Raw genomic sequence first — 15,528 nt, 5'->3', positions numbered from 1 at the left:
TTTCTTATTGATATTTCTTTCCAGAGCCTGTTATGAACAGGAATTCCAGTAAGGGTGACATCTTGCCAAATTACTCAGTAGTACCAGGATAGGTTGCAATGAAAAAACTGAATATAATTCATTTCAAAATGAACAGATTATTTAATCAATAATTCATACATGAAATAAACATTCAAAATTACAATTACATGTTTAATATTTACATATTAATGGAACAGGATTTCTAAATATTAGTGGTTAACAGTCTTAAAAAGTTACAGATGTTGTGTGGCTCTGATATTACTTGGTTTCTATTGTTCATCTTTTGACATTCAGATTTAACCAATCAGCTTTAAACTCAGTCTCTGGCATCATGATAGAGTGACTTTATGCTCAAGGCACACAATCTCACATTTTTAGTAAAAAAGAACAGGTCACATTAAAAATGTGACCAATGATAAATTTGTTACAATATGCTTTTGTGCATGACAAAGGAAAAGGTCTTTTTTTAAATCAAACCGAAGATTTTGTGTGCTTTTTTTGGCAAGCCCTGATTAAATGGTATCAGAACCGAGTTTATTATACATTTATAAAACAGTACACACAACAGTAAAACATTTATTAAACAGTATAAAATAGTAGTTCCAACTATTAGATGCTACTGATCTTTAAAATGTTAGGTCTAGACCTTAAAAACAGAGGCAGTGATGTGTAGATGATTTGCATGGTTTGATATTTTTAAATTGTGTTTGTGAAAACCCCAAGCAGGGCTTGTATTCCTAATGCAGTAAGGTTAGCTCCTGTGTCATGCTTCACTTGTAGTCACTCAGATCTTTAATCTTATTCATCCTCCCTCTCAGTTGTGGCTGGACACAGTCCTTTGGTAAAGACAAGCCTTTTTTTAAACAGCATTGTCTTTACAGGAGCGCTTGTCACTGATAGAGCAGTCACTTATGTGGGAAAATATGTTGAATTGAATTTAATTCAGTGGGGGCATAAAGTTGCTACGAGGTTTATCTAATATATGTTCAGAAAACGTATGCATTTCCTAATTCTCCTTAATTCCAAACATTTTTCTTATACTGCATTTTACAAACAGGCATAATAATAATAATAATAATAGGTAATCACATATAACTACTGCAAACCAGCAGCACCAGAATGTATGTGCTTGTGTAGAAATAATAATTAATGGCTCCTCTAAAAAGTATAGAGCTGTAATGAACACAATTTGAACAATTTTCTTCAACTAATAAACCCATAGGTCAAATTTCATATTTAGGCTTTTTATATCACTTATTTTTCGCAATATCTTTGCCCATCAGAGCTTTTTTAGTGTTTCTCTCTGGTCTAAGCAGAATTATGTAACATTTTGGAACAAAAATTGCAAAAAGGAGGCCGAAACTTGAAGCCAAGATGGCAAAAATCTCGACAGCCACTGTGTGCTTCCCTGGTGAACTGATATAAGCTGGGATGAATGTTATCCAGACTGCGCAGAAGATGAGCATGCTGAATGTGATGAATTTAGCTTCATTGAAGGTGTCTGGTAGACTTCTTGCGATAAAGGCTAGCAGAAAAGAAATACACGCCAATAGTCCAATGTATCCCAGCAGACAGCTAAAGCCTGCCACTGATCCAATGTCACACTCAAATATTATTTTTGCATTTTGGTACTTGGTGTTTTTATTTGGGAAAGGTGGGGCCGTTGTCAACCATATAATGCATATTAAAGCCTGAATGAAAGTAAAGAAAAAGACAGTGCCTCTCTGCTGGGTTGCTCCAAACCATTTCATTACACTCTTCCCTGGCTTTGTAGCTTTAAATGCCATTATCACCACAATAGTTTTTACAAGAATACAAGAAATGGACAAAACAAAGCTGATTCCAAAAGCAACATGTCTCAGCCTACATGACCAGTGGGTGGGTTCACCAATGAAACACAATGAGCAAAGGAAGCACAGCGTCAGTGACACGAGCAAAAGAAAACTTAGTTCAGAATTGTTTGCTTTTACGACAGGGGTGTTTCGAAAATAAATGAAGATGGCTAAAACAACAACTGATGAACAGACACCCAATAAAGTAGTTGTAGTTAAAGTAATTCCCATTGCATCGTCGTAAGATAAGAACTCAACTTCTTTTAATATACATTTGTTTCTTTTTTGGTTAGACCAGGAGTCAGGAGGGCAAATGAAGCATTCTGTGGAATCTGAAAGAAAACAGAATTAACTGAAACTTTATTTCCTTTGCGATACAGCTGTAAACTAAACAATAGTAAATAAAAGAAACAGCACAATGTACTATATATGATATCACCACATCTTTATAAGTAACAACAGTAAATGACAATATAGTAACCTTACACATTATAATATATAGTAAAATACATGAAAACAATATACAAACTTGTTTTTCATGTTATCTTTTGCCCCATACTCTGCAAGGTATTACAAGTAAAAATAAAGTGGGATGTTCGGAGGAATTACAGCTCTAGAGGAGACAGAAGAAAATTGTAACTTTTGACTAACCACAGCAATTGCTATAAGCAAAAAATAAAAGTAAAAAAAAGATTAAAACTATACAGTATAAAAGTTTACAGTGTGAGCAATCAGACTACACATTCGCTTTTTACAACTGATTCAGTTTTGGAGAAAACACACTTTCAAACAGTTAGCACTTTAACGAATGTGACATCAGATGCAGCTTTCCATGCAGGCTTGCACAAGTCTCATACTTCACGGTAACAAAAACTTTTAAGTCTGGGTATTTGGCAATATAGTCAGTTCACTCCCTGTCACAGTTTCCAGATGTATAGGCTTTGCACCAAATTATACTAGTTTTAAAACAGTTCCCCAGGTAAAAATATCGATTAGGTGGGATGCAGATTTTGGGCTATTTTTCACATGCAACATGAAACCCACAGCAAATATTTGTATACCAGCAACTCACATTTTAACACCTCACCCTTGGCTTATATCTCTTATATATATTTCTCTTCTGGTTCGTCCTGCTTCCACTTCAAAACCGGTCCCGCCCATACGCAGCCGACACGGCACTTCTCAATTCCTATTCGTCCTCTTCCATGTCATGCACTATACTGGCCTGCTGAGCGTAATACATCCAACAAGTACTCGAGGTGTTGCCACAATGGTAAAGTAGCTTTACCACCTTTGCAGGAGTCACCTGTGTCTTTACAACAGCTTCTTACACAGCAAACATCAGAAGCTAAAAATTATCGTGAACACATTCGATAATATAGCTCTTCTCTAGCGTTTACTTCCATGGGTGCACAGATAACTCAACCTCCTGGCCACGGACCATACTGTTTTAAAATACACGGGCAAATTTATCACCAAATCTCTCCACTATACGCTAATACTTCTACCTTTCCAGGATATGGACAGTTGTATGTTTTTGACACAGCGCAAGCTACTTAAGTACAATTACAAAATAAAGCAAACTCTGCATGCAGCGAAAATGTACTTCTCCAGCTAGATTCCATGCTCAGAACCATCAACCCCTTCGCTAAATCATACAAACACGTGCATGAAATCGCTCAGTCCAATCCAACAGCATCTGTATGAATGGTTGTCAAGGAAAACCTTAGGCAGGATTTATGACGATACAATGCCACTATATGTCACACCGATGTTGCAGCGATTTTCGTCGGAGAAGATGGCGAACAGCCTGCCGAAAGGGACATTTGCATCTATCTCATAGGCAACACCTGTAAACAGATTTCCACGCTCAATATGAATTGCGATCCTATGGTTTACTCACTTTTCTTCCCTGATGGAGACATTGACTGGCACAAAGATTTACAACATGTTCCCGATAAAAGAACTGCCAAACTAATAAGGCTTACTCAATGTCAATTTTACGCGTACAGATTAGCAATGAGGAATACATTTAGTATTTGGCACTCCAGTGGCAAGCTATTTCAACAGTATGTCATAGATGTGTATGTTAAAACAGAGGGCGCGTGTCTCAGCTATCTCAGATTACATCAACAAGATCTGCGCTTGGAACAATACAAAGGACTTTCAGACGCACTGCAAGCAAACGCTGAAAATAACGTACGTGTCGGCAAAATGATCATATTATCGTCCACATTTCCAGGAAGTTCAAGATACATGCAATAAAACTATTAGGATGCCATGGCCATAGTATGTAAATTTGGAAAGCCTGATTTATTTATCACTTTCACATGTAATCCTGCTTGGCCAGAAATTCTACACGCACACTGTGTCTTTCAAGAAGATTATTTATTTCTTCTTGATTTCTGAATTCCTTTCTCACCGTTTTCCGTTCCTATTCTTACACCGCCGTATGCTACGGCGGGCGTCGGCTAGTATTCTATATTATATATGTATAACATTGATCTCAAAAGATACATTTTTAAGTACTTTTTGTATCTTTATTTATCTGTCTTATTACTGTCTATAAGAAGTTTGCATGTTACTACCAAGTCTATATTACTTTGGCTTTCTTGTAAATGTAGACATATTACATGAGTTTGGCCTGTGATGGACTGTTGCCCTATTTATTTAGTGCTCACACTGCTAGGATGAACTCCCTTCAACCCCAATTTAGTGTAATGAGGTTCTGAAAACATTGGGATGGATGGATGAATCTGATTTTCTTCTTGATGTCTGACTAAGTATGTATGTGGCCAGTGATTAGATACGTATGACAAAGTGGCATCCTTGCCAGGACAAGATCCTTCTTTTCACCCATTACATCTGTCTTGTTTGTACTGTACTTTCTTTTGTAAGATTTGAGATCAGTTTTCTAAGGCATCTGAACACATTAATATACTTTTGATAGTCCAACACTATGAAATTGATTATACATAAATAGGCATTTGGCGATTCTAAATTGGCCCTAGTGTGTGCTTGGTGTGTGGGTGTGTTTGTGTGTGTCCTGCGGTGGGTTGGCACCCTGCCCAGGATTGCTTCCCTGCCTTGTGCCCTGTGTTGGCTGGGATTAGCTCCAGCAGACCCCCGTGACCCTGTGTTCGGATTCAGCGGGTTGGACAATGGATGGATGGATAAATAGGCATCCAGTGAAGTCTTTGCAGCGTATTATTAATTCTGTGATAATAGTGAAAAACAATACTTTAACTCTTCCAGAGTGGATGTTCCGGGGTAGAGGACGGTGATCATCAGTAAATGGTGACAAAACTCACTCTTTCGTTTAGTTCGCTTCTCTTTGCTCGAAATGAAAGGTAGCTTCGTTGATCTGACCGAAATTCTCTGCATGTGAACGAGCAGTAACGAGCAAACAACCCCTAAAATAGCATCGACATCTGAGACCGAAGTGAAAGCACAAAGCAAAATACTCAGCGGGTGGTCTTATGCGTATCATCGCTGAATCAGACTATAAGTTTTTGGACTCTTGATTTTGATTCAACTGATCTGTAGATGAAAACAAAATGGACATACCGGCATCAACTGATTGGGGTGCTGAAAATGTCTGTGTAGCTGATGCGCCTACAGCATCGTTGCACCATTCGCCTGGGAGGACTGTCACTTACGACTACAAGAAGTACAAACCAGATTGCGTCGCACTGTGACTGTCACCTCCACTTGAAGACAGCCAGGCAGCCGACCCTTCAGAAACCTCAAACACATGACGACAGCAACAGACATTTTATGTTGATTTATGTGAGAAACTTTTGCTTTGTGTGTTTCGCAGAAAACGTAGCATTTTGGAAAAAAATATTCATCCCTCAGAGAGTTAATATGGTGTTAACAGGTGTTATTGAATGTCAGTTTTACATTCCTGGTGTGTGAGTATTTTTTAGGGTAGTTAAGATGGGTTTTTAATTTAAATGCCTCTCTATTTCAAGTGTGGGACAAGGAGTGATTATTTTAAAGATATTAAAGAATTATACTTTATTACAATATAAAAAAATGGCTTAGAATGTTGATTTATGTTGAAATAAACATTACAATGAGTCCACATGTCAATTAAAAAAAATTAAGCATGCCGGTAAATATTCCTGGTTTGCTTAAAATTTTTTTTTTTTTTTTTGATTTCACAGAACCACATCTGTTTGTTTGAATAATAGACTTAATTTTCTTTTATGATCAGATACATTTGCTGTCCTTTTTTATCTGTACTCTTTAGAATAGATGGCAAGTGCTAATTTTTTGCAGTAATTACCAAAGTCAGACAAATCAATTTGTAAGGCTACAGAAGGTGCATGCTTATATTTGAACCTGCAGCACAGGGTTCCCACTAGGGCATGGGTCCAAATAGTTAAAAGTTAAAGACAACTGTGGCACTTCAGAAGATAAATCCATAAAACAGCAGGCAGAAATGCAGAAAGAACCGAAATTCAGTTGTGAGCAAACAGGCAGGAGTTGATACAAAGAAAATTAAATTACACAGGAGGACTAAAGCAAAGCCATATTTAACAAAAATATGAGACAAATAAAAGCCAGTAAATAGCAAGTAGAACCCAAGATCACAAGACTGTGCATAGTAAAATGAACCAGCCCTCTTAAATCACTGCCATTGTAAATGTAAAACTTGCATCAGCACTCATGGCTAAGTAATCAGATACTTTGTCGTTTTGACTTAGAATTCTTACATACCTATTGTATGTGATGTGACTGACAAAAGTATAACTCTCATTATAAATCAAGGTGACAGAAAACTAATTTGCCTTACAAATTATGACTCACCTAAATGACTGCTGATCTCTCCGTCTGCACATGGAAGGCAGTCAAAACAACATGTTGGCTCTCCTTTCCTGTGAGCCTTTCTGCTACCTGGTTGACAACTTTTACTGCAGACTGACTCAGGAGCCTGAAATCACAATTATAAGATATAAATAAGTCATATAATGACATTTCACTTTGATAACTACTGAAAAAAAATCTTTAATATTTTTACAAAAATCTTGTTAGTTAAACCTCACGGTTAAAAGTTACAAAGAAACATATTCCATAAATCATTTATAAATTAGTCAAATGTTTATTACACAAGAAAAACATTATTTTATTAACTATACACACACATACCCACACCCACACACATACACACAGTAAAATAGTGCTTTTCTTTTATTTCTTTTCTGTGAATTTCCCCTTGGGATTAATAAAGTATCTATCTATCTATCTATCTATCTATCTATCTATCTATCTATCTATCTATCTATCTATCTATCTATCTATCTATCTATCTATCTATCTATCTGTCTGTCTGTCTGTCTGTCTGTCTGTCTGTCTGTCTGTCTATCTATCTATCTATCTATCTATCTATCTGTCTATCTATCTATCTTCTTATGTAACAAACATTTAAATGGTCTTAGTGCAGCTTACTATATCTGTTCAAGTGCAGGAGAAATTTAAATTGAATCAGTAAGGAGCAATTCAAAAGATTTTCAGCCTTTGGATGCTCTTGGTCATTGCTGTCCTAAGTTATCACTTTAATCAAATTGCTGATCACTTGTAATCACTGCAAGCCATGACTCTTTAATTTATTTATTTTTATTGACTGGTTTTAACCACTTTATTTTTTTTATTACTTTGCACTTGTAATTGATTCCAACTATATTACTTTCCTTGATGGGGAAATGGGGATTTGAAAGTAACTATTGGACAGAATATCCAATATGTAAACTGCAGGATGTTTATTAAGTTGTTTTTAATGTTGGCATTGCAGGAATATCTGGGGCATTTAAGATAAAACTTCCTCAAAAAATCACAGATCCACATTTTTGCATCAGTGGGAGTCCACCATAAGCTACCCAGCCATGTAATTAAAGTGTACATCCTGCCATCATTTAAGAAATGATCAGATGAAAAATTGTTACAGTTTCATTAACAAAGTCATTTTGCACTGTGTATCAAAACTTTTCTGATTCTTTTTTTACCTCTACATACAACACAATATCAAAAAATGATTTTTGAATCTTAAAATTAATATAATCTTACGATAATTTCAGTATTACAGATCTGTTCTTACATGTCCATCCCAGCTTCAGAGCCATGCCTGGTACAACGTAAGGCGAACAAGACTCAGAAATAGATCATTTAAGGTAGTGGGGGCTTAGTAACTACTCTGTTATGGCAATGGATACAAAACTGTTAGGTGAATTAAAGCCCCCATTTCCATTTTATTTCTAAGAATGTATCTTCTTAGCTACAGTTTCAGAAAAGTTTCTCAAAATATAAAGTAATTCCTCAATACATGGATATACAGTATTATAGTATATGCCCAGTTAGCAAAATACACTGTAAAAAATGAAATCTAAGTAAGTGAAAAGTATTTATATCATGATGTTAAATCTTGTTTTCTTTATTGTAAGAATTATAAACTTATCAAAAAACTTTATATATATATATTTCACTAAAGCAGCCAACCATGGCAGGCAAGACGCAAGACAGAGCCACGCCCACCAACAATTCACTAAGCAACCGTGCGCGCTGATGATTTCCGCACGTGTTCAGTCTCTCCCTGTGCATTCCCTGTGCAGTGAGCGAGCAAGCCAGAGAGAGAGAGAGAGAGAGTGACACACACAGGCGTGTGAGAGAGACACACACACACAGGCACGCGAGAGAAACACACACATACAGGCACGCGAGAGAGAGACACACACATACAGTCACGCGAGAGAGAGACACACACACACACACAGGTGCGCGAGAGAGAGGGGGCTGGACGCATAAGGCAGAGAAGGCAGTTAAAGAATGCACCACAATTCACTAAAGCAGCCGACCATGGCAGGCAAGACGCAAGACAGAGCCCCGCCAGCCAACTCTAACTCTCCTCCTGCCATCGTCGCAAACTGTTTTACATGCTGCATACAGCGATTCATATCCGCGATAAACATGCTTCTTCTTAGATGGTTCTGCAGGAACGGGGAAAACCTTTGTCTACAAAAACCTGATTCATACAATACTAAGAGCATAGTGTATTTGATGGCTTGCCCGCCTGCCCGCCCGCCTGACTGTTACCAGCATTCACCGCAATGTACTGGAGTGTTAAACTATCGCAGCTGCTACCTCACAAACTGTCCTTATTCCTGTAACTGTCGGATACGCACGCACGCAAGACAGAGCCCCGCCCCCAACTCCTCACCTGTGTCGCTTTCATCTGTGTACAGTCCACATGCACCTGTGCGCCATGTTGACTGTTCATTTTCCAAACACATCCTGTCACAAACTGTCCTTATGTTGGAGACAGGAGAAACAGAACACCTGTGACATTGCCTTCACATTGTTTTCCTTTTATTTCTGATCCCGTTCAACAATTATATGGCGACATCGACTTCTCAACTGTCACTCTGGAACAACTCAGCACGCTAGCTATATTAAGCGTCACCAACGAAGACTTGCTACACCTTAATGAACAAGTGCTGAAACTTATCCCTACCGACAAAGTGACATTCACCAGTGTTGACTCCATCGTCACGGACGCTCCTGCAGATCAACTTTTATTCCCTGAAGAATTTCTTAATAGTCTTACTCCCACTGGCATGCGTCAGCATAAACTCAAAATTAAAACTGGTTCAGTCATCATGCTTCTCAGAAACCTCCTGCCAGCAAAAGGTCTCTGTAATGGCACTAGACTTTCTGTTACCAGCATTCACCGCAATGTACTGGAGTGTAAGACAATCGCAGCTGCTACCTCACAAACTGTCCTTATTCCCCGGATATCCCTGACCCCATCAGATTCAAGTTTGCCTTTTACTTTTACATGCAATTTCCTGTTAGATTGCCGTTTGCAATGACAATTAATAAGGCACAGGGACAAACTTTCAAAAAGATATGCCTGTATCTGCCAAACCCAGTTTTCAGTCACAGACAATTGTATGTTGCTCTCTCCAGAGTTCCATCTTTTCATTCACTCACAGTTGTATCCTCAAACCCACCCAATTTGAACAACTGTGTCTTTTAGGAAGTGTTCAGTCATCAATAAATAATTATGCAGCGTATGCCGCGAGTTGGCTAGTTTACAATTATTTAGCATACTTTATCAAATCTTGTCAAGTATATTTTATTTACCCCACTGGAAAATTTTTTGCTAAATAAAGGTAAAACCACTCCTATTTAAAGTTTATTTGTTTAGTTTTTGAATATACATTTTTTTTTGCAATGTATTTTCTAGTATAGACTAGTACAGGGGTTTTCAAACTCAGTCCTGGGGATCCACTGTGGTGGCAGGTTTTTATTCCAAACAGTTTCTGTTTTTAATTGGACTCCTGTTCTAATTAAGTGAACTGTTATTTCCCAGATTCTGTGTTTTGGGAACAATATAGAAATAAGAAAACTAAGTTTGTAAAATGTACTAAGAAGTTATATAGGAATAATGTATTTTTTTTTCTTTTTAACAATATTTTCAATTTGATTTTCATTCTACTGTTCCAGGTGTTCTGTTTAATTAACCCATTATTTACTAATTAGTGGGTCTGATGCCAAAGTAGTTGCAGCCTTTCACAATTAAGTGTCATTTGCTGGGGTGTCTGCTCCGCTAGTTTTTAATTGTCATTATTAAGATACAATGAAAGGAGCAAACTGCACAGAGAAAGGGCAAAATATAATAAAATCAACAAAAGACAGTTAAGTGTTTAAATCTATAGCAAAAATAGAAATACTCCTAAATGTCTTATAAATGTAAAAATCATGTTGCTGTGCTTTTCTGAATGTAGAATAAGAGAACAAGAAAAAAAAAATTACCAGCTAATTAAATGCGATCAGTGCTATCAGTTGTTGTCATTGTTGATGAATCTGGCTAGAGCAAAAACCTGCAGCCATAGTGGGTCCCCAGGACCGAGTTTGAGAACCTCTGGACTAGTATAATACATGTTGGGATAAAAATGTATTTAAATCTTACAAATGAGGATTCATATAAATGGACGCTACCTACTGTTCCTGAGTTGAAATTCCAAAAGATATCATCTTTATTGATTACAAGTTGTTGTCCAGAACTAGTGAATTGATCAAACACACCAATAGTTTTGCTAATCACCATTTTGTCAGGAGTTTGTTGCCAATTTACAATGTCAAACACAGGAAGGGCATCTCCATTTTCATCAAATGTCACTCTTTCTCCTAAATGAACAGTGAAATTTGTTTCCTTTAGGTAGTGCAGAAGCTGGGAATAGATAAAGAAAAAAGTGTTCATTCTGTTACACTAATAATTACTAACCATATCTATAATTTTTACATTTCAAAGTAAGCAGCATATCTATATTACTCCTACATGAATTGCAAACAATACATTAACGTTTTAACTATGCATAAATTAAATGGGTAATGAAGGCAGGACAGACTTCTTGTATTTAAGGTAGAAATGTGTTTGAAAAGAAATGTCATTGATTGGTCCTGTTCTTAGTCTTTTATTTTAGCTACACATTATATTTATCACTGTAATAAAAATGAACACTGGTATATTCTTTTAGCAGTCATACAGAAAAGTTTAAATGAAAAATAAAAAAATCACAAGCAACTCCTAATATTCTAACATTATCACTCCTCTTCAAATTCAGATTGGGCCAGTGTAGTGCGCAACTGGATTAGCAATGGCTGGTTCTCAGGTTGAACTCTGCGCAACTGGTGTGAGTTCTGACAATGCTCAACTCTGCAATACAATAACTACAACGTACAAAAGACACACGCATAATGGCTGGGCATCAAATTTGAACAAAGTGTGTTGGATTCATTAAGCGGACGCATGAACCACTGTACCACCAAGCCACCACATAACTAATGAAATATCTTTGTTGGTACTTTTTATAAAATATATTAAAATAAAACTGCTAAAGTATGTATAGAAACAAAGATTTTTTTTTTGTTTTACCTGCCAGGGTTTCACGCTTGTGATATCTGCACACGTGTTTCCTTCAAATGGGCCTTTGCCATGTTCACAGTTGTTGAGGTTGTGCAGAGCTTGTGCTACGGCATAAACTGCCTTATACACGTTGTAGGTAGCTCTTAACTGAGACACATCGCTGTATTCCGTTTTGGTGCTCTTTAGATCCTCTAAGCCTGTACATTCTTTACTGTTTTCCATAGTATACTTTGTTGCTGTATCATTTATATTAAACTTGCAACCAAATATTTTTTCCCAGAACTGCTTTAGTAAATTATTATTTTGATCATAATCAGGTTTTGCTTGAAGCAGATATTGCTCCAGTCCAGGGATGACCCCTCTTCTTGCTGTGACACCAATGGTGCCTCCAAAATATTTGAAGTTTTCATTGCTGGCTAATGCAGCGAAAGCACTCCATGAATCGCTTGCTATCCATTGTTTTCCAGTGATGTTTTGATGAGCAATTTCATTTATTAAAGTACTTGCATCCAACTTGGTTAGAAACACAACAATAACTTTTGCACTAGATTGTTGTACCACCTTTACTGCACGTTTCAGATTTGATTTGTCATTGACATTAATAGCTTCTGAAAAAGCAATGCAGCCAAATTTCTTATGTTCTTCACTAAAACTCTTTAGTGCATACACACCATAGTCATCATCACTTCCTATAGCACCTACCCAGGTCCATCCAAAATATTGAATTATTTTAGGGATCACTTGAAAGGCTTCACTTGGAACTGTCCTAAAAAATGAAGGAAACTCTCTTTTGTTGCTTAGTAATGGGCTTGAAGCACAATAACTGACCTGAGGGGACGATCAAAGCAGAAAGCTTGAAAAAGTTAATTCATTCAAGATTCAAGAGATTTATTCATCACAAATTCAGTTTACACAAGTACAATGTGTAGTGAATTTCTTAGCTATTACAGTTCTTGCTATTCACACCGTTTAAATTGGTACAAACACATGCATGAAATATATTTCTGATTCATGGTATATATAGTATCACATCATATTATCTTTCTTAAGTAAAGTAACTTTATATTTTAGTGGTGTTTAAAGACAAAACAAAGTTTGGCTCTCTGGTCACAGTATATTATATGTAATGCAAAAAATTCACATGTATGACGTCAATGAAGATGTATAACATTTTGTGTCTTTTATCAGATCCAAATGATGTGTTAACTGTTATATAGCAAAAAGGTTTGCCACCCAAGTGGATGCAACATTTCCCAAATTTACTAAAAAGCATAAAATAATTTTTTAAATTAGGGACCACTCCTAGTCTTGTGAATATGGAGATAGGGAAGGTACAATGAAGTTTTTAAAGACCTACACTATAATTAGTAAAGGTAATCATGGAGTAAGGGCAGCACAGTGATGCAGTAGCTAATGCCCAGAGCTCCAGATGTTCAATTTTATAACCCAGACCGGTCATTGTCTGTGCCATCTGCACATTCTTCTTGGGTCAGAGTGTCTTTTGTCTTTGTGCACTCTTCCCACATTGGAAAGCATTTCTTGTTAGGTTTAATTATGGACTCTAAATTGGCCCTTTTAAAGAGAGTTTGGATGTGTTTGATAAACTGGTTTTCTGTCTAGGGTTCAATCCTGCCATGCACCTTACTACTGGTACAGACTTTACACTCCAGTGACCTTCCAGTAGGACAAATTGGGTTTGGAAAATGGAAGAACAAATGGATAGATGCTATTTATACAAAAACATATTATAAGATATGAACATGTCAATTTAATATTTATTTTATATTAATTTTTTTATTAAGTGAATATTATTATACATTATTATAGAAAAAAGTATAATTTTTTCAACTAATATATTTTCCTGACTTAACAAGAAAGAGAATGTGTTGGTAAGCATATAAGTATGCAGAAAATGCTGAAATTTATGGTGTTAAACACTTTTAATTCATAGTTCACTTTAATCAATCCAAGTACCATATATACACTATTAAATGGAATGGCCAATAAATCCAGGTTATTCAATTTGAGTTTTTACTTATTAAATATAAATATGCCCCTCAATTCATTCATTATCAAACTGGGATAATTCAGTTCAGGGTGGAGGGGTATGTACACTTATGACCTTAAAAAAATCAAAAAGTTTTTGCTTCTGTTCAGTTATCAGGTTTCTATTCCATGATGTAATTAAATAAATTAAACAGAGTCACAATCCCATCACTTTTATAATGTACTCAACCTACAGCTGAAACCATTAGAAATACTGCAGCATAACGCCACGGACAAGGGGTGCCATCTGTATTTTAGAATTCTTGCCCAGGAGTAGCCTGTGTGGTCTTCTTCATGTATCTGAACAGAAGTTGCCTTTAAATTTCACTCAAAATTTCACACCTGCCTTTGAATGTGCTCCTATGACTGTTATACAGATTTAATCAAATTTAATATTTGTGGCATTTTTAGTATTAAACATAGCTAAACAAATTTTAGCAAAAGAAAAATTACTAATTAAAAACAATTATAGATTAAGAATAAAAGTACAGATTGCAATGTCACAATCATATTGAAACTGTGATGACTGATTCTTTTTCTTTCTGCAGAACAGTACAATTACAAGATTGTATTTCCATGTCATACCTGAGGGACACTGAAGAGGCCTAGCAGCCGCGCCACGGCAATTGAATATGAGGATAAGGGCTCTCCTATAACAGCCACAACTGGTGGAGGTCCTGTACAGTTATTGTCATTTACGGTGTCACCCTGTCCGGCTATCAGAGATACTGCTGCTCTCAGAGACACCTGTAGGTTCATGCAGTTGTCAAGTATTCTGTATCCAAGTGTTATGTTTGGGAGAAGGGATTGATCTCGGTTTATTTCTTCAATAGCAAATGCCATGGTCTGTGGTCTTTGAAAAAGCAGGATATCAAAACTGTTAAAAAAAAAAGTAATACATGTAAACTGTAAAAAAGGACAAAAAGCAAAACTTTTCAAAAACAGATTTTAGTTACGTTGAGATAAACCAAAAAATTATTATTTTTTCATATATAATCAGTATGTTTACAACTTTTTTGTCAATTGCCAATACTGTTTAACAAGGCTGCAAAGGAATATAAAAATCATCACACACATACACACACAGAATTTCTTTTGCCTTTTGTGCACTTTAAATTAATAAATGCGATTCCTTTACCTATCACACTTCCACTGCAGAGGTTTAGATCTGAATAACATTTCTGGTGCCTGTAATTCAAAATGGACAGCAAATATTCCTCCTAACATGATGTCTCCAGCTTTATATAAACTATTGAAACCATAGGTGTCTTGAGCCTGACATGATGTATATTTAGCATCCAATGCATGAAGAAACAAGACCAGTAAAACAATAATAGGCTGAGCACATTTCATTTTGCTTGACATATGTTCTAGCACGCTGAAACATTTTATATACAAAGTGTCTTAATCCCTAGAGTCTTCTACAACAAACCTTATAAAATATGTTTTTTTTCATTGTTATTCAGGTCCCATTTGTAAAGGTGAAGCAACAATGCACCAGACTGCCATTTATTGAAAGCTGAAGGCTTTTAAGACCTGGATATAGATGAAAACAAAAGTGTTTTTGTTTTATTTTTAAACAAACAAAGTCATTAAATATTAGAGAGAAATTTTCTGCAGATATTTGCACAGCATTATGCAGTGTAATCGTACTAATACCTAAATAATTGAATTTGACAAGAAAAGATATTTACTTGCTTC

General features: G+C 36.2%; 1 protein-coding gene across 2 annotated transcripts in view; it reads right to left on the bottom strand.

Annotated features, from left to right (window-relative positions):
• Positions 1-15,176, bottom strand: part of LOC114645351 (extracellular calcium-sensing receptor-like) — a 32,612-nt gene extending 17,436 nt beyond the window's left edge. The window contains exons 1-6 of one of the 2 annotated variants that reach the window (XM_051922272.1): positions 14,966-15,176; positions 14,413-14,704; positions 11,791-12,609; positions 10,858-11,085; positions 6,669-6,792; positions 666-2,185 (exon numbers count right to left, since the gene is read on the bottom strand). In XM_051922272.1, coding sequence (XP_051778232.1) covers positions 1,272-2,185; positions 6,669-6,792; positions 10,858-11,085; positions 11,791-12,609; positions 14,413-14,704; positions 14,966-15,054 — 2,466 coding nt within the window. In that variant the 5' untranslated portion in view covers positions 15,055-15,176 and the 3' untranslated portion in view covers positions 666-1,271. Of the gene's footprint in view, positions 1-665; positions 2,186-6,668; positions 6,793-10,857; positions 11,086-11,790; positions 12,610-14,412; positions 14,705-14,965 lie in introns of those variants that run through there. The other variant, XM_051922273.1, reaches the window with a different exon arrangement.
• Between the last annotated feature and the right edge of the window lie 352 nt (positions 15,177-15,528).

The sequence above is a fragment of the Erpetoichthys calabaricus genome, chromosome 2, assembly GCF_900747795.2.
Source record: "Erpetoichthys calabaricus chromosome 2, fErpCal1.3, whole genome shotgun sequence".
Lineage (NCBI taxonomy): Eukaryota > Metazoa > Chordata > Cladistia > Polypteriformes > Polypteridae > Erpetoichthys > Erpetoichthys calabaricus.
This window is presented reverse-complemented; position numbering and strand designations above follow the sequence as displayed.